Here is a 22,756-nt window from a genome sequence, read left to right as displayed (position 1 = left end):
TTTTTCAGATACTGGTACTTCTGAAAGGATAACTGCAGATGATAAGACACTTCCATGTTTTAAACATATCCCACAGGGATTTTTTTTTCCCCAAAGTATTGTGTTAGATACTATTTCTAATTGTGTCAGTATTATTGCTAATACTGACATGGTTAAATTTAAGCAGAGTAAATTCTACACCATTTAAAAAAAAAGACCTCATTAATTTTTAAGAACACTTTAATTCATGATTATCGTTCATGTAAATTGCCTTTAATATTCAATACACAAAGAGTTTTTCTCCTCATAGAATGGCTATGTGATTGTATGAAATTTGTATCATAAATGAAGAACAGGAAACTGAAACTATGAATAAAAAGAGAACATATTCATAAAATGTCCTTTACCAGTTGGCAAAAACCTTCCCAAAGATTCCTAAATATTCCTTAACCCTTTTCACAAGCTGATACCAGCTGCCAAAGCGGATGTGAAAAGGGGGACCACAGGGACCCTGCTAATGTAAATTATTAAAATTATATTTAAAATTTCATACCATCTGTTTGTATAACATCTAAAAATGTCAGTTCTTGAAATAAACAGCCTGAGGACAATTTGGATCCTGCAAAGGAAAACTAACATGAAATAATCCTTAGAACTAAAAATGTCTGCCTAAAATCTCCAAGCAAGTTCTGTTCAATCATTTTATCCATATTCCAAATACAAACTAAGATTGGCATTCTAAAATACAGACACCAAGACATGTCTGATCATTCAGCAGTCATCTATTGAACACCTAGTATATACTGGGCACTGTTACAGTTTCCTAGAATACAGTGATGAACAGGGAAAATTTCCCACATATATTTTAGTTTATCTTAGCTAATAGTTAATAATGTAATAGTGAATAACATTAATTTCAATTAGATATATATAGTATGAAGGAAAACAAATTAGAGTCAGAGAATTAGTAGTGACCTGGAGTGGGAGGGATTGTAGTCAGACGGGCCCCATAAGTGAGACTGGTCTGAGACCTGTATGATGTGAAGGAGCCAGTCATACAAAGGGCATACAAAACGCAGAGACAACAGAACAAGGCTCTGATGTAGGAATGAACTTGGAGCAAGTGAAGAAGGGCAAAAAGTTCAACATGGTTGCAACAGAATGAGTTGGAGGAAAAGTGATAGGAGATGGGGTCAGGCAAAGAGCAAATAAATAGGGCCTATAAATGTGGTTAGAAATGTAATTCTATTTTAAACGTGTCTGAGAGTTGTTAGCAGGCTTTGACTAGAAAAGTGATATAATATTTGTATTTATAATTTATGTATTTGAAAGATGAGTTGAACTGCGGGAGTGAGGGTAAGAGGAAGTTTCATAGTTATATTAGTCCAGGGAGTAGGTGATGCAGCTTTCAAAATCCAATGATATTTTAAAGTGTGGCACCAGCAAGACTTGCTAATGAATATACTGTGGATATACTGAGAGAAAAGGGAAAAGAGGTGTTTTATCCAATTTGGATGAATTTGTTTCACTTTCATACCAGTTCTCGTTGTCATGGAAACAAAGGCTAAAATTCGATGGTGTACAATCTCAACTGATGTCTCTTGTGTACTATGCCAAATCTGAATTCTAACTGCTGTATCCTTTGTAAATAACCAGTGCCGTAATTCTGAACATTAATTTTTCAGTGCTGTAGGATGTCTCCCATTATCTTTGGTGGTAGAAGAGGTTCTCAAAATTAAATTTGTTTCAGATCCTATTAATTTGGGGTTATTTTGCCATATTTGTAGGATGAAAAAAGATCATGAAATCAGGCAAAGAATGCCAAGTGTGCCTCTGTAAGAAAGTTTTGAAACTTATTTCTTTAATATTTTTCTCTACTTCCCAATCTACTTTGAGATGAAATTGGATTAATAGTTATTAAAAATGATAAGTATATTCTTAAGTTTCAAATACATTTCAGGTAGGTCACAAAGTCTCAATTAAACCTAGAAATAATACAGTGAAGCCTGAAAAATACAGTGGTTGAGTTTTGTGCTATAATTAACACAGAGCACTCTGGTCTATAGTCCTTGTGGAGTGTATCCAACTCTGCTGCAAGAATTTCTATCCAAATGTGAAATTCTATCCAGATGTGTTCAGGGAGCTCCATGAGGCCTTTGCCAGCTGAGTGGTGATGATTTCCATCTTTCCCAATCGCAAGAATAGGTCAGAGATGAAACATTTCACATTATTCAATAGGAATTCTTCCAAGCTTCTTTATGTGGCACTAAAATCCATACTTAATTAACATTTTATGGAGCAATGCAAGTTCTGTCACAGTCACATACTAGCTACCCTGTGAGTAAGAAACTTTAGGCTAAAATGCAATCTCCCTGATTGGGACTTTTAAAAATATTAATAGCTATGCCTTAAATCATTAGTAAAAAATCTTGTTCCTGTCTTAAGAAATGGCCCCTTCCTGATCATCACTTTAAGCCCTGAAAACTTTCTTTATCTCACTTTTACAAAATCAATATGTGACAATATCAAATCTTCAAAGAAGAGGAAGGAGGTGTGTATATGACTATGGGAAATAAGGATGCTTTTGATTAAAAAGTAGGTTTCGAGTTGAATGTGTTTCTTTTACCCTTTTATTTTCCTCACTGATGACTGTTTCTTCCAGAACACTAAAGATGAATAATGCATGTTCTTCTTGGTACACGTAGACTGTAAGGTTGGCTCAGAGTGTTGCAACTTTTGGACTCATATCTCACCCAACCTATTGACTGAGAGGAGGATGCTATGAAATCACTAGGTGCATTGAAAATGGAACCATTTCACACTCAGGTTCACCCAAAGCACCCCACTGAAAACAGATCCTATATAGTGCCTTGGCTAAGGAACTGAGCGGAGCCCACTGCTGACTGTTGGAGAGAGAACTTGTTTTTATTTCTTAACGAGGTATTCCTAAATGAAGGGGTTTCCATAACTCACATGAGTCTGTAAGTTCCATTTCAAAAGAAAGACAAAAACAAATGGTTTGTGGTCCTACTGAATCAAGCAGTGATGCTGTGTGAACGTACTAACAGTCGTGGAGGATGCTGCGGCGGGGTGCGCTCATGCTTGTGAACCCTGGGCCAGAGAGAGAGCAGGTGTTCCCAGCACCGATGAGCTATGTGTCCGAGAGAGAAGCTGCACCAGCCCTTCCTGGTGGACCCAGCCTCCTGCCCGCCTAACAAAGCCGCCTGACGGGGGGCTTGGGAGAAGCTCCTTGTCCAGACATGCTGCTCGTCCCGGCCAACAGAGAGGAGGCTGTTCAGGGACAAGTTGGGGAGAGCTTGGATCTAACACTGGCTGGGGAGAACTAAGGGGGAAAAAGCCCTATTTTATTCTTTTAATACAGTTCCCAGCAGGAAGATCAGGATAGGAGGTTCCCGCCTGCTCCAGATTAAAGGAACCCGCAGTTTCCAGGTGAAGAAGGGGGGTTCCTTGTCCAGCATTCGCCGGGTCGGCAGCTTAAAGAGCAGCAAGTTATCACGGCAGGACTCAGAGTCTGAGGCTGAGGAGCTGCAGCTGTCCCAGAGCAGGGACACTGTCACTGACCTAGGTAACATAGAGGAGTGGGGTGTGCAGGGACGTGGGGGGCAGGAAGACAGGGCCCAAATCCTGAAACAGCTCAAGTCCATTTTCTTACACATCGGTAGATGGAGGACAGAGTCATAGGTTAGAGCGTTCATTCAGTCTGAAAACCAGGCTGCCCTCTCGAGCAGGGCTGCTCCAACCTTAACGTGCACACGGTCGGTCAGCTGGGAGCTTGCTAAAGTGCAGATTCTGATTCAGCAGCTCTGGGCTGGGAGCCAGAGAGTCTACATGAGGGAAAGAAAACATTTTAATGACAGGGACAGTTTTTGGAAATCCAGATGTTTGTGCATCCATTCTTCTGGTCAGGACCTTTCAAGCAAAAATGCAGAAATTCCCTTGGGGACAGACAGCTAGCATAAGGTCTTCTGTAAATAAAAGTTTCTATTTCCCAGTAAAAACAACCAAAATTTCAGAGGAAAAATGTCTACACCTAAGAATGAGTGACCTTCAGCGAATCACTTAACTTCTCAGGGACTGTTTTCCCCAGCTACCCAATGGGGATAATTTTGTTTACTCCCTGTTTACTCTGAAGGGATGCTCTAAATGTGTCAAACTCCTGAGTAGGAGCTCTATATACAAACAGAGCATTAGAGCTGTAGATTGTCACTTTAAGATCCACAGAACCCCAAAATGTCTTAGTCCTTTGGTTCCTGATCACTGTCTTAATAGACAAGAAAAAGGTTAAGCAGTCGTGCCAGTAGGGCTCACCAGCTGCCTGAAATTTAACTGTTAGGTAAAAAGTGAAGTACATGGTCTTTGCCATTCAGTCCCTGTATGAAAACCAAAATGGAAAGGTTTTTTTTTTTTCCCTAAGTAGGCCGCTTCAGAAGTCAGTCAGGAAATGTGGATAAATTATCAATCAAGTCTGCTGAAATAGAGACTTAGTATAGCTCATCAAAGAGAGTTTAAAATAGGAAATGTTTTACCCACCCTTGCCCTTGAAAATAGCTAATTTATGCGTTAGTTAAGATTCAGTTTATTTTTAAAGGAGACAATAGGAAAAAAAAAACCTAATGATGTCTTTTGTTACAGGTCTTAGCTGTAACAGGATCATCAGTTAGTTTGGGGGAAAATATTATTTGAATTAATTATTAAAACTGATTAATTTAGCCTAAGCTGTTAAATCAAACTATCCAAGCTAGAAGCATAGTTTGTCATAGAAAATACCCAAAATGCCTTGTAGATTTGAGGACAGAGCTTTGTTATCTAGTATACTAAGTAGCGAATTCCTGCGAGAGACCTCCTTCGTATTTTCCTGCAGAAAGGAGTTTGGACAAAGGGTTGTCCACAACTGGGCACAACTGCTTTCAAATTCCCTTAGTTTTTCCAAGGCACCCGCCCATCTGTGAAATAGCTCTGATAGCAAAGCCAGATGGTGTTCAGAGCGGTAGCACTGGCCGTAGTCACGGCAGCAGTGGAGGTAGCAGCACCCCGTGTGGCCACTGCAGGTTGGTTGGTGTCCCTACTTAAGTACACCTGCAAGGTCTGGGCAGTCTGGAATGGACTTGGGCACGCTCAATAAATTTGGGCACACTCAGTCAGTAACTTGCTCATCTCAGCAATTCAAGGACTTGACTCTGTTTTTCCCTCTGCTCCCATGTCTCAAAATGGAAGCCACCATAACAGAGGTCATAAATGTCTTTGTAATCATCAGTTTGGCTGGTGATGAAGGGAACCGCTCCTAGTCATACCTCTCCACTCAAGTCGCTGCTCTGCCCATAACCCTCTGGGCCATGGTAGTCTGCCCTAGGATTCAAAAGCATGGACAGCTATACCATAGCAGCATGGTCTCCAGGGAGACAGGACCATACAACTTTTCTTGGTATTTTTCTTTTGAAGAAGGGAGTCCTTGGAGTGCAAGTGAGCCCAGTATTGAGCCAGAGGGAATGAGCACTGTGGGCACGGAGGAAAACTACCACAGGAACATGTCCTGGCTTCACGTAAGTAGGAATCTCAGAAAGAGCCCTGAGATCAATTTCTTTTGGCTTTGGGGAAGATCTGTGGAGGGAGGGCAGGAGACTATACTGAAACCATCCATCCATTTCCACCTCCAAGAAGAACCATAGGCTTATATTTCAGCTGAACCTCTGAGTACTCACTAAGATTGATAATTTTCTGGATTGAATTCATTGTAAGCTTATCTAAGACCAAAGGTCCTTTGTTATGGTTGGCTTGTGGGTCAGTATAAGTCAGGGAAAACCCTGAGGGACCAGACCAGGTTGGTGATCAAGATAGCCTGAGTGACATAGGCAAGGCATTCACAATCAGTTTTATACAGGTCACCACAAATGCTGAGAGCAAGGTCATGGTGTCTGTCTTGAGTCTGTATTGGACCAAATTGTAAACCAGGACTTGGAGATTCTAAGGTGATGAAGGTCACAGCTCAAAAGGCTTTCCAGAAGGTCCAGGGAAGAAGGGATCCCAGGGGTACCTCAGGCACAGATCAGAGTTCAGGGTTTGAGTGGGCATGAAGAAAGGAAAAGAAAGGTAAGGAAGCATGACGTGAGAGCCACAGTTAGCAGGGCACTGCCAGCACTATTATGGATCTTAGATATGGACTATCTCCATCTCCTCTGATTTTAATCTGACTTCTTGGTAGGGTCAGATTAGGGCTGGCTGGGGTATAATGCTCAGACTTTCAGTGCTAAGCCCTCAGAACTGGCTGATTTTGAGAATCTCTGAGGCAGCTGTTTTTAAAGTAAACTTTTTGGTGAAGTTCAACTTAACATGTTGAAAAGTATACACAACCTGTGTGTACTGCACAATAAATTTTCACAAAGTAAACACATCTGTATAACCACCACCAGGTCAAGATGAACATTATCAACACCTTAGAAGCTCTACCTGGGCCCTCCACCAGCCACTAACTTCTCCTAACTACCATGCTAACACCAAAGATTGGTTTTGTCTATTTTTGAAAAGTGTATTTGTGTCATATGCTAAGTACTCTGTCGTGTCTGGTTTCTTTTTGTTTTCACAAGTGTAAATCCTCCAGCTTTGTTCTTCCTCAGGATGTCCTGGTCTATCCTTGGCTATGTTTGCTTCTATTAGTATTGCCTTGTTAATTTCCATTAAAAAAAAGCTTCCACAGCAGCCTTATATTGAATATAAAGATCATTTAAAATAGAGGAATTGAAATATTTATTGTATATGTATAAAATCGTCAATCTTTCCATTAATTTATGTCCTACCATTTATTTAAGATCTCAAAATTTCTTCAGTAATGCTTTTTAGTTTTCTATGTAGTGTTAATACTCTGGAAGTGTTTGTGAAGATCAGTTTTATTTCTTCTTTAAATATTTAGAAGAAATCATTGGTGGAACTTTCTAGATTTAAAAATTTCTTTGTAGGAAGGTTTTTAATTACAGATTTAATTTCTGTAATATAATTAAGACCATTCAGTTTTTCTATTTCATCTGGGAACAGTGTGGGTAAATTGATTTCTTTTCTAGGAGTTTGTTAATTTAATTCAGTTATTCACATTTATTGGCAAAATAGGTGTTTATAATATTTTCTTTAGATCATTTTAAATTCTGTGGGATCTGCAGTGATGTGCCTTTATCATTTCTGATATTGGTGAGTTACTTCTCTTTTTTTGATCAGTGTTGCTAGAAATGGGTCGATTTTTATTAGGCAAAGTACAAGATTCTTTTTTGTTGTTTTGGGAATGTTTGGTTTCATTAATTTCTGCTGTGATCTTTATTACTTTATTTGACTTTAATTTGTTTTCTTTCATAATTCTTGATAATAGATACTTAGATAATTGATTTCCAGCTGCTTGGCTAACATTCATTTAAAGCTATAAATCTCTAGAAATTGCTTTAGCTGTATCACACAAGGTTTGACACATTGTATGTTCATTATCTTTCAGTTAAAATATTTTTTGATTTCTGTTTTGATCAGAATTGATCATACATATTTTAAAGTCCATGGCTGATAACTTCAGTCTATGAATCTATTGTATTCTCTTGGTCCTCCTGCTCCTTAAGTTGTCTGATTATTTCATTGACTCCTAGACATGGTGGATGAAAACTTATAGAAGCACAATGTTGGGTACATGTCATCAAAAAACCCATAGGATGCACCACATCAAGAGTGAACCCTAATGTAAACTATAGTCTGAGTGATAATGTGTCAACATAGAGTCATCAAGTGTTAACAAATGTGCCAGTCTTGTGGGGGATGTTGATAATGAAAGAGGCTACTCATGTTTGGGGGCAGGAGGAATATGGGAACTCTGTACTTTCTACTTAATTTTGCTGTGAATTTAAAACAAAGATTATTAACTTTTAAAATGATAGAATTATAGAGGCTCTGGATAGTTTTATCTCCTTCCACAGAGGATCCACCATATACTTCAGCAGACAGCAAAGAAGATCGCCTTGGTCCTAAGCTGATTTGACCTGCAGTGTTTCTATCCCCCACCCCGTCTCCCTGACACACACACACACACACACACACACACACACCCTAGTACAAAGGCTTCCAAAGTACCCAGTGAGCATCTGGGGTACGTCTGAGAGCCTCTCTGTCTTGATGGGTCAGAAATCCCAATTCTGTTTCCCCATCACAGTGCAATTTCCAAAATCTCTGCTCTGCTTGTCAGCTGGTTTCTGCCTGGTTTCTTAGCTACTCAACCAGCAAAGGCTTAGAAAGGAAAACAGTCACAGTGTCAGTCTCACTTCTCTGAACCTCTCTTCTTGACAGGATCTTATCCACTCAATTCCTCCTTCCTTGGGCAAATCTGAACTCTAGTTTTGTCTTCCAGCCCCCATGAAATTGCCTAGAGCTCTGCCTGGCTCCTTGGCCATCTATGCCCGAGAAGTAGCAAATGCCTCAAGAGGAGTATGGTGTGCACTCAGATTGTGCTCACCCACCTCAGTGGATGCCCTCTGTCCACATCTCATTTTGTAGGTCCTGACCACCTCACTGTGTTGAATGCTATCTTATGCATTCAAATATACTTATATTTGAATGTAAGTGTAATATCAATATATTTAAATATATTTGAATGCATAATTAAATATCTTTAAATATATTCAAAGTATATATTAATATATGGTAATATATATGTATGTGTATTAAAACAGCCCATGTTTATTATCTTATACTTTCTGTGGGTCAGGAATCTTGGCACAGTTTTGCTAGGTCCTCTGCTTCAGGATTTCTCACAAGGCTGCAATCAAGGTATTGACCAGAGCTGGAGTCTTATCTGAAGACTTGACTAGGAAAGGATTTTCTTCTAAGGTCATGTGCTTGTTGGTAGAATTTCAGTTCCTCAAGGACTGTTGGACTGAGGGCCTCAGTTCCTAGCTGGCTGTTGGCCAGAGACCACCCTCATTTCCTTGCCATGTGGACCTTTCCAACATGACAGCTTGCTTCATCAAAGCCAGTAAGCGAAAGAATCTAGCAAGAGAAGTCACCATATTCTGCAACCTGATCATGGAAATGACATCTCATCACCTCTGCTGCATTCTGTTGGTTAGAAGCAAGTCACTAGGCCAGCCCACACTCAACAGGAAGAGGTTTCACAGAGGTGTAAATACCAGAATGTGTGGTCACTGGGGACATCTTAGAAATATAGCTACCAAGATGTGCTAAATGAGAATGTCCTGAGCTGAAGCCCAGCAATATATTCATTTTTGTATCTGTTTGTTTTTGTTAAGCTTTCTTGGTGTTTCTCTTGAACAGTCAGATTTGAGAATAACAAGGGAAACCTTATTGTTCTTATTTGTTCCCTACCTCTTACCAGTATAAACAGGAATATCAGGGCTCTTTGATGAGTCTTGAGAGATCTGGATATTCTGCTCTGACGACATCTATATTTTTTGAAAGCTTTGAAGAGTATGAGGTACTGTTAGCTGAGTCTGACAGGGTTATGGAGTTGATTGTTATTGTTGTTTACCTTTGTGTCAGAGGAAGCAGGGCCTCTCATTCCTGAGGAAACGTGTGGCAGCCCTGCCTAGCAGGTTTGATTGGCCTTGTCCACGCAGACTTACTTTATGTTCTCCATCGGGTATGGCACATGGTCTCTCACAGGAGAGATGCTGGGGTGGGAACTAGTTTCCTGAAGGATGGAATCATTCAGAAGGTTAATCTGTACAGATTTGACTAAACCTGCAGCTCTAGGAATACTACTGCCTTTTTAGGAAGGCAACTTTGGAAGTTATAAACTCAAGGGCCTTCATTCCTTTTTTAAACATAACCGTATCCTTTAAATCAGCCGAGTTCTTTTCTGGAATCCTACTTGGGGAGTCTAGGGGGACTTGAGCCAGTTCTAGCCACAAGTGAAGAGCTGGAATGGCCCAAAAGCTGGAAAAAAAACTTAGTTTGTAGAAAGAGGAAATGAAGTTCTACAGTGGGGGCTCAAGGCCCACTTGAAGATTATAGGTCAGATGTGTGGGAGATGCAGAAATGTTCTCCAGGTCTGTGTAGGTGGGCTGGAGTTAAATACATCCCACAGCTGTGAAAGGCCAACCAATCCTTTGGGACAGAACTTCTCATCAGTTTCTGCTTTTCTGTCTGGCTCCTTTCACAACGTAAGAGCTGAGTAAATAATATATTTTAAGTTCAGAATCTTTATTTGGAAATATTTTGGAAATCATACATTCCCCAATAATTGTTTTATGTTTTTGAAGATCACTTAGCCTTTTATTGTTTCAAAAAGGACTTTCTAGCATGTATAAATCCAGGGAACAAAAGAAGCCAAGTACATAAAGGCTTGTAACTCTTTGTTCTCTTATGGGAATTGTTGTGGTTTTAAGACCCATTAAGGGAAGTTGACATTTTGACTTTTCATCTTCCACCCCACATAATTGTTCACAGTCTGTCTGTACCCTGGTTGCCTGGTTGAGTCTCAGTGATGTCTGTGTTCCAGGTCATGATCTTGCTGTGCAATCAGCAAAGCTTCATCTGCACCCATGTTGACTACTGCCACCCTCACTGCTACCTGCACCACAGCCGCTCCTGTGCCCGGCTGGTCAGGGCCATCAAGCTGCTCTATGGAGACACCGTGGACTCCCTCCGTGAGAGCAGCAGCGTCAGCACTGTGGTTCTCCGGGGCAAGAAACAGAAAGAGGTGAGTGAATGATCCCGTGATAACATACCGATGATAGGGAGAATGATGTCCTAACAATCTTTTCTCTGGAAATGCAAATTTCAGCCCACTGCAGTTGTATAAACCAGGCTACAGATCTGTGTGATTTTGAGCCAAGATGGAAGATCAGTGGAAGAAAGACAAGTGCTTTGTCTTCCTGTTCATGAGCAAACATGGACTCTTTTCCCAGGTTTTGTCTTTTTTCTATGAATAAATATGAACTCATAGGGGCGATGGTGATAAGTAGGTTGTTCTGGTATGCAGAACAGTAGTCCCCCAAAAGTGTCCAAATTCTAATCTCTGCAACCTGTGAATATGTTACCTCACGTGGCAAAAGGGATTTTGCCTGTGAGAATAAATTAAGATTCTTATAATGGGGAGATTATCCTGGATTATCCAGATGGTCCCACTGTAGTCAGAGGCAGAGGAGATGTGACAACAGAAGCAGAGGTCAGAGTGATGCAGGGCAATGAGCAAAGGCAGCCTGGAGAAGCCGGAAAGGACCAGGAAGTCAATGGATCCTTAGAGCCTCCAAAAGGAACACAGCCCTGCCAATCCACTTTAGACGTCTGACCACCAGAACTGGAAGGTAATAAATTCGTATTGTTTTTCAACAAGAAAGTTATGGGAATTTGTTACAGCACTAATAAGAAATCCATAAAGTTACGTATTAAGAAATAAGTAATAGATGGCCCAGCTGGTCAGAGATAAACAATAGAGTAACCTAGTTCAAATCAGACTAAAGGAAACTTCTTTAAGAAACAATTACATTTTCTAAGCATTCAGCTGCACTTTCCTGACAACTGACCAGCTGAGCTGGCAGGAGATGAAGACAGTAACCAGGGCTGCCTTGCTGCTGCCAGGGAAGCCCTGAGTGACCCACCTGCCCCTGAACAGGCGTGATGGCCAAGATGCTCCTCTGCGTGCTGCTGGCTGCCCCTGCAGCTGCTTCCCACAAGTGGTTTTGCAAAGAGATTTTTATATAATACCTATTCATTTCGATGAGCATTCATTGGGCACCTGCTGTTGGCACAATATGAGACCAGATATTCTTTGGAGAAATAAAAAATAAATAAGTAGGAGTAGAGGATCTTTCTACTAAGGAGTTTGTGAGCCAGGTTTGGCGGGGTAGGAGGATGGCAATAAAATACAAATCAAACTGGAGAATACGAGCCATAACAAAAAAGGCACAGTTGAGTTGTATGGCAATTTGTGATGCTTTAACAGCCAAAAAAGGGATTTTTTAATGACTTTTTTTAAAATTATGAAAGCAATACAGGTACATGGAAGAAATTCTGGCTAATGTAAGAGCTCCAAATATATATATATATATCTTGTGCATCTTGTAAGTATGCTAATTTGCCTTCTGGGATATGATCTTTTAGTTTTGGGGGTTTTTTAAGCATATGTATGAGAGTTTAAGGCAGGTATACATCATTAACAAAGCACTTTTTGATTCTTGCAAATCTTGTGCAGGAGATACTGTTCTCATTTTACAGATGAAAATGTTGAGGTTCAGAAAGGTGGAGTTGTCCACAGTTCACATCTATAATGCATTCAGTTAGACTTTCATTTAGGAACATGGAGTATTCATTTTTTCAACTAGACTTTATTGCATTTCATGGTATTCAAATTACACAAATTCTGAGAGGAAATCAAGTGGAGAAACTACTTGAACTGCTAAATAATGACATAAAAAGAAAAGTATGTATGTATATATGCATGTATACATGTATACAGATGTGTCATTTATGGTTGAGATGAGTACATGTGTATGTATGTATGTACATACATGTTTACATACATATGTATCTCAACCATAAATGACACTACATTCAAAGGAAATCTGTTTTCTTTTAGGCAAGTACTACTTCATATAAAAACTCCCTTAGCTTTAGAAGAAAACCATATATGTTGAAAGTTATAAAAATACAGCAGCCTAAATTAATATTCATTGTTCACCATACACCTCTGAGATTTCTTACTTCCACGACTTTGCACCAGCTGCACCTTCACCTATAATCCATATGTGGCCAAACCCAAACAGCCTTCAAGATCCAACTCAGATGCCACCTCCTCACTGAAACCTTTTCTGATCTCCCTAGTGTTCATCACAGGGCAGACTGCAGGTGGATGATTAGTTATTTTCTGTTCCTTCTTCCTCTAAACTGCAGTGGTGTTTTACTTCTGCTTTTCTCACTCTTCATTCAGTGATTCATTCATTAATTTGTCCATCCATCCATGTGTCTATTCAACAAATTTTTAAAGAACTTATGGACCAAGCTGAGTCCACACCACTTGCTGGGTATAATAATAGCAAAAGAGATATGGCCCCTGCCCTCGCATGATGCACACAGTCTAGTTGGAGAGATGGACATTAATCAAATAAATGTTCCAAACTGACGTAAAATTGAAACAACAGTAAGCACAACAAAAGAGAAACCCCCTGTGCTGAGAGAGCTTTTGAACAAGACTTTGAACGTATTGGGGGAAATAAGACAGCCTCTCCAGTAAAGTGACAGATGAGCTTTGACTGAAGGATACATCGATGTTAGCTGAATACAGTATTCTCCTACCAGAAAGAAGACGTGAGTTCAGAGGACGATGGTGGGAACACAGAGGACTGGTGCGTCAGCACGAGGCTTTGTGGGCAGATAGAGGGCAGACCAGGGTGAGCCCCTAAGGCCATGGGAAGGATTTTAGTCTTGATCCTGTGAGTAGTGGCAAGCATTGAGAGGTTTCAAGGTCGCTCTGCCTGCAAAATGGGGCCACTTACCTCCCTATTTCTCCTCTGACACTTAATTATCAAACTTCTTGAGAACCGAGGCAGTCTTATACACATATATCCTGGTGGTACCTAACAGAGTACCTCACTGTAGCAGAGGGGCAATACTATTGAATGGATGAGTGGGCTGCAAAGTTCTAGGATGTTCCATGAGTGCCCTGTACCTCTGGCCCAGCCAGGACACTGGCCTGAAGCAGGAGAAAAGGTTACCAGCCTTAGGTATTGCATACATTTCTGAAAGAGAAACTAAAACAAGAGCCTGTTCCCCCAACCTTCACGCATTTCAATTAGTCATGCAGGTGCAGAGCTGAAAAGATGTATTGAGTCTTCTGTGATATGCAGTTTATCTCCAGAATGCCAGCCTCCCATTCAAGCTTTTTCTTTTTTTTAATATTTATTCTCTCATGATGTTTCCATTTGCCTGTTCTGAATCTGTCACATAAATGAACAATGCCCACGTTTCCAGAGCCAAAATGAAAACAGAGTAGGCAATAAATCAAAAATGAAAGCAGTGATTCTGATTAAAATGGAGACTTATGAGCAATTGATATTTCATTCCTGTTTCCTTTTTAATTGGTTTTTTATGGCAGAATATATTTGGAGCAGCTAGTACATTTTGTAACCCATTTAACTGATCAGTCTGCTAATCTACATTGCCCTGCTCGGAGACTCACGGTACATTCTGTTAGTCTATTTGAATGCACTTCCAAACTTGAGAGATTTTTATAAACTATCATTATATAATTATCATTATATATATTTTTATTCATATATATGCACGTATTATGTATGTATATATGCATATACCTCACCTTCACCAAAAGGTGAACTCACCAAAGAATTCTTTGCTTTTTCCTATGTATCTGTACCTTGTCTAATGCCATGCTCTAAATGGATTAAATGTTCAATTAGTGCCTGCTGATGAAAAAAGGAGTAGATAAAACTTTTTTTCCTTTTAGTTGAAAAGGAGAGGTAGATAAAAGGTTTTATGTGTCCAAACAAGAAAGGGCACAGGGTCCGTAAATTTTGTGAAGCCAATTCAAATGGCAAGTGGTTAGCTGATTTCCTGCAGGACTAATATTTTTCTAAAGCTATGGAAAACATAGTTGTGATGCCAAGACCAGGCCCTAGGTCTTGATTTCATGGGCCAGAATGACTCCTCACCATAATATACATTCCCCATGTGTCAAAGTTATATGAGACACAAAAGGTCTGGGTTAACTTTGGAGAAATACTGCACTTCTCTTGGCATGATGTTTCTTCCCAGAAACATGAGACAGTCGCTTTCCCAAAGAGCCCAAAGGCTGACTCCGATTTTCCCAAATTTTAAATACCTCCTTATTTCCACAGTGCAACATCGTTCATGACATTCTCTCCTTTTCTGCTTATCTTGACATTGCGTTAGTGTGCTTGTTTGTTAGCTGTCTCTCCTGGTAAGACACCCTGTGTAAGAGGGCAAGTATCATGGAGGAGTTTGCTCCTCAGCGTGTCCTCAGAAGTTGGCCCAGTTCCTGCATGTGGTTAATTCTTAATAAACATACTTGAATTATTGAAGGAATAAATACAATTTTTACTCAAAGTAATTAAGTTAATACTATGCCTCTCTAGTCAATAATCTTTTGTTGTAAGGAATAGAAGCCTGTTGAAACTTGTTCAAATAATCAGAGAGTTTCTTCAAAGGATATAACAGAATCTCAGGAAACTAGGGACAGATGGAAAACACGGTCAAGCCTCAAAGGAATGAGATCCAAAGCTGCTGTCCATCTCCGGATGGACATCGTCCCTCATCTCTGCTGCTTTCTGCTTCATCTCTGTCTGCTTACTTATGACCAGTAACTCCTGCTTTATTCGTCTTGTACTTAAGCTGAAAATCTCCCGGTTGCATCATTATTTCTCAGCCCCAGCAACCATCACCAAATGTATCAGACTCGGTCCCTTAATTCCCTAGGAGAGGAATTTGATGGGACCAGTTCTTCCTCTTTTTGATCCAAACACCACAAGTGATAATTCACTGGCAGTCAATAGGCTGGTTTTATACTGTAAATTTAATCAGTAGTATCAGAATGAGGAGAGAAGATAGGGAGACAATTATAGGGAATATGTCTAAGATATGTATGTAGAAGAAAATGACAGTAGTCCAAGTTCTACCACCCATAGCAAGCATGCCCCAGTATCCCTGCCAGCTCTTGGGACTTTAGAACTGCCTCCCATTGACCATGGCTCCCTATGGTAAATCAATTCAACAGTGAACAACATCCTTTATTAGTGATACATTCTGTCCTTTAGTCTTGGGTTACTAGTCTTGGTTTTCTTTACAGGTCCCTGTTTGATGTGTATTTCCAACTACCATGTACCTCTTGCAGTCCAGTGAAATTTCCAGCTCTTCAAGAATGACTAATAACCAATAGATGCCTTCAGAACTAGCCTCCTACTCCATCCATTTCTTATTCTCTTCTAGCCAAGTTTTACACCAAGTTACCAAAGCAAAAAGCAACTGATATCTTTGTAAGCCTGAATTGGGGGTCACACCAGTGGAGGACTTTAGGACCTTCACGTAGTGTATCCAAGTGCCCATCACATATGTACCCATCTTTAATATCTACTTTTCAAGCCTGAACAAGTCACACTAGAAGAGTTACTAGCCCATCACCCTAATATAAAAGCCTTTCCAGTTCCGTTCCCCTCCCTTGCCACTAAAACAAACATCCTAATTATCTTGAGGCCAGCAGAACACATGATGCTTCTTAGGGAAGCATGCCAGGATATTAAATGTTTGATATCTGAGAAGCTTGACTTATACCTTCTGTCCCCAGAAAACAGGATTAAACAAAACCCTACATTTCCCAGAGTATAAGAAACACATAAATGTGTGTCCTTGTTCTTCTGAGTATTTTCCTGTATCTACCTTGTTAAAATTCCTATAAATTAATCAAAAGTGTTGTTCAAAAGTAACCCTGAAAAGACAAAATGTTTAGCCAAAGGAGAAACGGATAAAATATTTTAAACTTTAAAAAATCATATTTTAAAATAACTATAATGACTGTACAGCACAGGGAACTATATTCAATATCTTATAGTAGCTTACGGTGAAAAAGAATATGAAAATGAATATATTTATATATATATTCATGTATGACTGAAGCATTGTGCCGTACACCAGCAACTGACACAATATTGTAAACTGACTATACTTCAATTAAAAAAGAAGTAATAAAATTACTGTAATGACCTGGGGAAGTATTCATCATAAAAGCATAGTGGAATGAAATGTTCAAGATTGTGTGCCACCTTCATAGCATTGTCACAGTTGTGCTAAGATGCAGAGGGGGACAAAAGGCTGAAAGGAACCAAATAATGGCCATCACTGACATGGGGATTATAGGGCTTTTGCTTTCTTCTTCATAGTTTTTCCTGTATTTTCCAGATCTTCTACAATTTACATGTATTTTTTTATAAATAGAATAAAAGCAAAAAGACTCCACTTTGTGAATACCTTAGCTTTTAAAAAAGTCAAATACACCCCTACATTTATATGTAAAATGATTGCCATGATTTTATGATTTTAGAACAGTTTTCAAATTATATAAAATAGGCACAATATTTGTGCTGTATATTACTTTTACAGTCACAGAAGGAAAAAAAAAAAAGCAATGCAGTATTTCTCTCCCCAAATGGTGTGTGTTCCCAAGTACGTGCCTCCACATTTTTTATCTTTAGAAAACACAGCAAGAGGTCTGATTCATTTGTTTCCAAGTAGATTCATTTAAAAGTTTATTCCCTCCCAGTCACATAACAGATGCATTGTGTTGGGCCTTTTTGTCAGAGTTTTGAAAGGCTTTCTTGGAACATGCATGTACTTTTAGATTTGCTTTTTCTTTTGAAATATCTCCATCTATAACACTGTAAAGCTCTGTTCAAAATTTCTTAAGGAGCTTAGTTTTTTCCCTTGGCATTGAGGGAGAAAGTGTTTCATTGACATGGCGCTGGAAAAACAAATGAACATTCATACTGTGCAAAGGGATGGATTCCCTCTTTGAATAGCCTGAAGTGCAAAAATAAGAGGAATCAGGACTCAGGATAAATAAACAAGGGCCTGTCGCCATTGGGAGCGATCATTCTCCCAGCTGCTCTGTCTACTCCATTCCTTGGCATTTAGGGAGTCAGGGAGAGATACTGTCTACTCCGTGTGTGTGCAGATGAGTCCGGCCTATTCTGGACCCTGGTCTGAGGGGACAGTTTGAAAGAGGAGCTGCCAAGTGTGATTTTTAATGAAGTCACTTCACCTGGACGATGGATACTCTGAATTCGTGTTTCCTTAATGAGAGTCTTTTATCTTTCACTTCCTAACATGTCTGTGTGAAATACTTTCTTTCCTCCAAATGGTCAACTTACGACATCCAACCCTGTGAAAGGACTATGAGAGAGCGTGGATTTTAACTGACAACATTTTAAAAGATTTGTGATTTTAACAGCTTGATGGAATATAATTTGCCCTGAAATGGAAATCAGGAGATCCTGTCCTTTCCTTATTCTGCTGATGACCAGCTTTGCACCTTGGGTAGGCTACTACCCCCGTCTAGATCCTAGTCTCCTTGGCGGCAAAAGAGGGATTTGCTGCTAAATATTCCTAAGCTCCCTTTTCATTACAAAATTAACTGCTTTTATCACTTTCAGAAAATGTGGGCCCATAAGAAGGCGTTAAATCATCTGTTCCATTAGAAGAAGTTGGTTATTTGGAGAATTTGGAGGGGAAACAACACTTGTTGGTTTTTGAGAGCACAACCCTCTTCATCATCTATCTCATATTTTTCTCAGTGCTCAGATAAATCATGCCTGAGGACACCTTCTCTGAAGAAGAGAGTTTCAGATGCCAACCTGGAAGGGAAAAAGGACTCTGGAATGCTGAAATACATCAGACTACAGGTATTGACACGTGGATCAGAAACATTCATGGAGCAGTAATAGGGAGGGGACTCCAGATAGCCTGTTTACTAATGTTTGGGACATAAAATGCCAATTGCCCCAGTACTGGCATAAAGTCTCCTCTAATTGATGAGCAAGAGTGCCACCAAGTGTGCAAGGAAAAAATCCCTTCTTGCTGGACAGCCAGCTTGCATAGAGACAAGGCTCGGGGAGCTTGGCTAGAACCAGTCTCTGCAGTCCAGGGATGCCAGCTTCCCACCAGTGGTAGTGATGCTCACAGGTCCTGAATGAGACAGTCTGGATTCCAATCCCATGTCTACTGCTCTGGTTCTGAGACTGTGGGCAAGTTATTTAATTTCTCTCAGTTTTAGTTGCCTAATCTCTAAAATGAGGATTATAACACTAGACCTATCCCAAAGGATTAAAAAAGACAGTACGCTTACCTGCTTATCCAGGGCTTGACATGTTGTTATACTGTTATATTACAACCTAAGTTCTAAATCATAATACATTTCCCCAGGGGAAAAGAAAAAAAAGTTTCATATTTTTGTAGAAGGTGTTTTAAATGATGGTTAAAACTTAATTTGCCCAGAACCTACATTTATCACCTAAATTATTTGAAATAATAGATTAAATAGGACTTTGTGGGCTAATCTGGGGGGCAGTAACCACAGTGTATAATGTTTTGAAGGGAAAAAGCCATCCAAGTTCACTGGTTTAGAAAAGTAACTTTCTGAATGGAACTCCTTTATAAATTAGAGGCTGCTCACAGTTTCCAGTGGAAATCAACTCCCATAGGAAGGAAAATAAGGTGCTATGAAAGTCCACCAGGACTTTTAACACAAAGATACTTTGGCTGGAGTCCTTTTTCCCTCATGGTACTATACTGATTCTACAGTTTATTCCCTAGGTGGTTGCATTAGTTTTTGTGGTGACAGCATTATAAAATTAGTATAATTTTTGGTAATCATGCATCAACTAATAAGGTTTAAGGCTTATTATACGTTATGCCAATAAATGTGCTCCCACTTTAGAAAGGACTTTAAGGTCATTTAAGGAAAGCAGAGAGAGAGGGGGTGGCACTTAATTTTCAAGAGTACAGCAATCAGTGTCTTCAAAGATTTTAAGACATCATTTCCACCTTTTCCCAGGTGATGAGCCTGTCTCCTGCTCCCTTATCTCTGCTAATCAAGGCGGCACCAATTCTGACAGAGGAGATGTATGGAGACATCCAGCCAGCTGCCTGGGAGCTCCTGCTCAGCATGGATGAGCACATGGCAGGGGCGGCAGGTAGAGAAAGACTACCCAGGACCCTGGTCCTGCTGCCGCTCATCCCCGTATTTAAATAATAGAGAAGCACATGATTCCGTTTTCACCCTTGGGTCAGATTGGTAGCAATGGCTAGGACTCTAAACAGAACCGTGCACCACGGGGAAACAGGACTGGGCTCTACGTGCACCCCTTTCAGTTCACTGTGTGGTCTGCACAAGGACAGTATGTCTCTCCCGGGATACTACCAAATTATAAAGCATAATTCCCTCAAGAATCTACATTTTCACTATATTTCACAAAAGATAAATTGTTTTTGTGTGTTGTGACTTCCTAGATCAACCATGAACTACCAGTGTTAGCTTTATTATATCTTATTGTGAGTCATATTCTGTGTCCAAATTACAATATCAAAACAGATTTGTTGAAATTTAAGTGACATGTCCATGACATAGCTTGTAAATGGTAGATGCAAAATGTGAATTCTTCACCTTTTACCACTTTTTGTACATATTTCTTTAGTTTGATATAGTTATTTTAATTGAAAAATGCGATGGTAAAAATTCAAATAGTATAAAAGTGTATGGTGTTTTAAAGTATCACCCTCTTTCCCATGATTCCCAGTCCCCTTTCTCAGATGTGACAATTTTTAAATTTCCCAGGAAACCTTCAAGGGTACCCTGTGCACATGTATATACCTAAGTATGTGTGTGTGTATTACATGTTTCCCTTTTCACACAAATAGGACATACCATAAAGACTTCTGTACTTTGCATTTTTTGTTTATATCTAGGAGACTTTTTTTTTTAATTTTAAAAGTTTACTTGAACAAAAATTGATTTTAATCAGGCAGTGCCAAACCAGAAGTAGTTAGCAGCACTCTACCAAGAGTAGCTCAGAGAAAGACTTTTACAGAGAAAAGGCAGAAGCAAAGAAAGACAATCACTGATTAGCTATAACTTAAAACCTAGTTAGCTGCTTGCAATTGTTTGTCCATAGCATTTTGATTTGACGGGTTTACAGGCATAGATTTGGGTTTGCTTATGTAAGCTGCCATGTCATTAGAGCCACCTCAGTCTAATGGCTTCTTTTTTAAAATAATTTCATAATTATTGGTCATCCTCTCACATGCGAAAAATTGACGAGAGACTATAATGTTAACTATTAGAAGAATAATACCAAGAGACTGAAGTGTACTCCTTAGCCAGGGCCCCAGTGAACCAAACCAGTTAGAATCAAATAAACCAAAGAATATACCTGTTTCAGCCAAGTGGCTTGTTTGTTAACTTTCTATATTTGCTACGATACTGTAGAGGTGTTGATCCAGGTGCAGCAGGGGGCGTTTGCTATGACACAGAGTCCTCCTTGTTCAGCCAATAAGTAATCTAAAGCAGTTCTATTATCTAAATCCACCTTAACAAGAAAATCTTAAGTCTTTTGTTATGCAGTTGTAGCCTTATATACATTCATCAACAGTTGCCAGAGTTAAGGAGCATTGTTTTCCTGTGCGTTAACAGAGAAAAGAAGCAATTAGTGAAAAGGCAGAAGGAATAAACATTTCACACTGGTGATAAAGATCTTGATCTGTGATCTTGGGAGATCTGTTCACTACAAGGTACCATATGCTTCTGGATGGGAGCCTCCTTAGTCAATTTTCATTTTAGATCTCCAGCTGGCGTGTAGTTCCAAGAGCTTGGAAGAGCCTTTTTAATTGAGGGATGTGGACCCAAGGTTCAAGTCCATTAAGTATGACTGATATCTGGGTAGTGAGGAGGGCCTACTGTGGTCCCTTCCAAGGAAGCTCAAAGGCAGTCTTTGTTCTTAGTGATTCCAAATCAGAAGGGTGGGAAACAATTAGAAACATTAGTTTGGATAATTATAAGGAGATATTTGAGGAAAATAGAAGAAAGTGGAATTCAGTTTGGTGTACAGTTATATAACAAAACCTCAAAGATAATGTACGGGACCAGAATCTGTTATCCACAAGGCTGTGTTATCGTTTCCTACTGAAACATAATCTTTTCCTCCACAATCACCTTTATTTCTATCAGAGACAATCACAGTGAGACGAGTTTGTTTGCAAAGTAAGTCTCATCTCATTAAACTTGGCCTGATTATTTACACAAGTACAGCGAGAATAGTGATTGACCATATAGCCTCTCTTTTTATTATTATGATGTAAGGTTCAGGTGTACAGTATTACTACATCTATATACATGACAAAGTGATCACTTACCACAAGTCTAGTTGCCATCCGTCGCCATACAATTGACCTCCTTCACCCATTTTGCCTGCCTCCCAACCCACTTCCCCTCTAGTAACCATTAATCTGTTCTCTGTATCTATGAGCTTTTGTTTTATTTTGTTTTTTCATTTGTTTTGTGTTTTTAGATTCCACATATTATTGAAATTATATAGTATTTGTCTTTCTGCATCTGACTTATTTCACTTAGCATAATACTTTCAGGGTTCATCCATGTTGTCACAAATGGCAGGATTTCAACTTTCTTTACATATAGGCTCTTTTAAAATCTGTTTTACTGAAACTTTTCCTAAAGCATCTTAGTTTGGACTTTTAAAAGCCTCTCCAGGCTAAGAAGCCAACCCAAGAACGTACCATGAGACTTCACCTGGCACACCTACAGATTTGGGTGAATTCCTCTATTCTTGAGATCCCTCAAATATCTTGAGGTTCCTTGGCCTGCCAGAAAGTTACCTTCCTTACTCACCTGGTAAGGCTACAGGGAACTCTATAAGCAAGGTACCCGGCCGGTTTTTCCTTGGGCTTTTCTTGGTTCCATAAAATCAACCTTAGCCCTTTAAAACTGGTCATACCTGATTTTATGCATATTCTCAAATATGATATTCCAATTCCAATAAAGTCTTGGTAATATAACCAGTGTTCCCAACTGTGTCTTGTTATAAGGAGAACAGATTTTTATTGCATTTATGCAAATAATTATATTGCCATAAATATAAAAATATTCAATATGTTTCTGAATTCTGGAGGGATCAGATAGGGATAAAAAGTAATATACTCTACAAAATTATTTTACAGAGATATACTTTACAGAATTATTGTA

General features: G+C 39.4%; 1 protein-coding gene across 3 annotated transcripts in view; it reads left to right on the top strand.

Annotated features, from left to right (window-relative positions):
- The window catches only part of UNC80 (unc-80 homolog, NALCN channel complex subunit), a 190,421-nt gene that overhangs the window by 93,935 nt on the left and 73,730 nt on the right, over window positions 1–22,756 (top strand). For 2 of the 3 annotated variants that reach the window (XM_074364069.1, XM_074364071.1), the window contains exons 27-30: window positions 5,440–5,540; window positions 10,478–10,678; window positions 18,297–18,404; window positions 19,556–19,694. In XM_074364069.1, coding sequence (XP_074220170.1) covers window positions 5,440–5,540; window positions 10,478–10,678; window positions 18,297–18,404; window positions 19,556–19,694 — 549 coding nt within the window. Of the gene's footprint in view, window positions 1–3,361; window positions 3,566–5,439; window positions 5,541–10,477; window positions 10,679–18,296; window positions 18,405–19,555; window positions 19,695–22,756 lie in introns of all 3 variants that reach the window. The other variant, XM_074364070.1, reaches the window with a different exon arrangement.

Source organism: Camelus bactrianus, chromosome 5, assembly GCF_048773025.1.
Source record: "Camelus bactrianus isolate YW-2024 breed Bactrian camel chromosome 5, ASM4877302v1, whole genome shotgun sequence".
Classification (NCBI taxonomy): Eukaryota; Metazoa; Chordata; class Mammalia; order Artiodactyla; family Camelidae; genus Camelus; species Camelus bactrianus.
The sequence above is the reverse complement of the archived record's forward strand: the minus strand, read 5'-3'. Positions and strand labels throughout refer to the sequence as shown.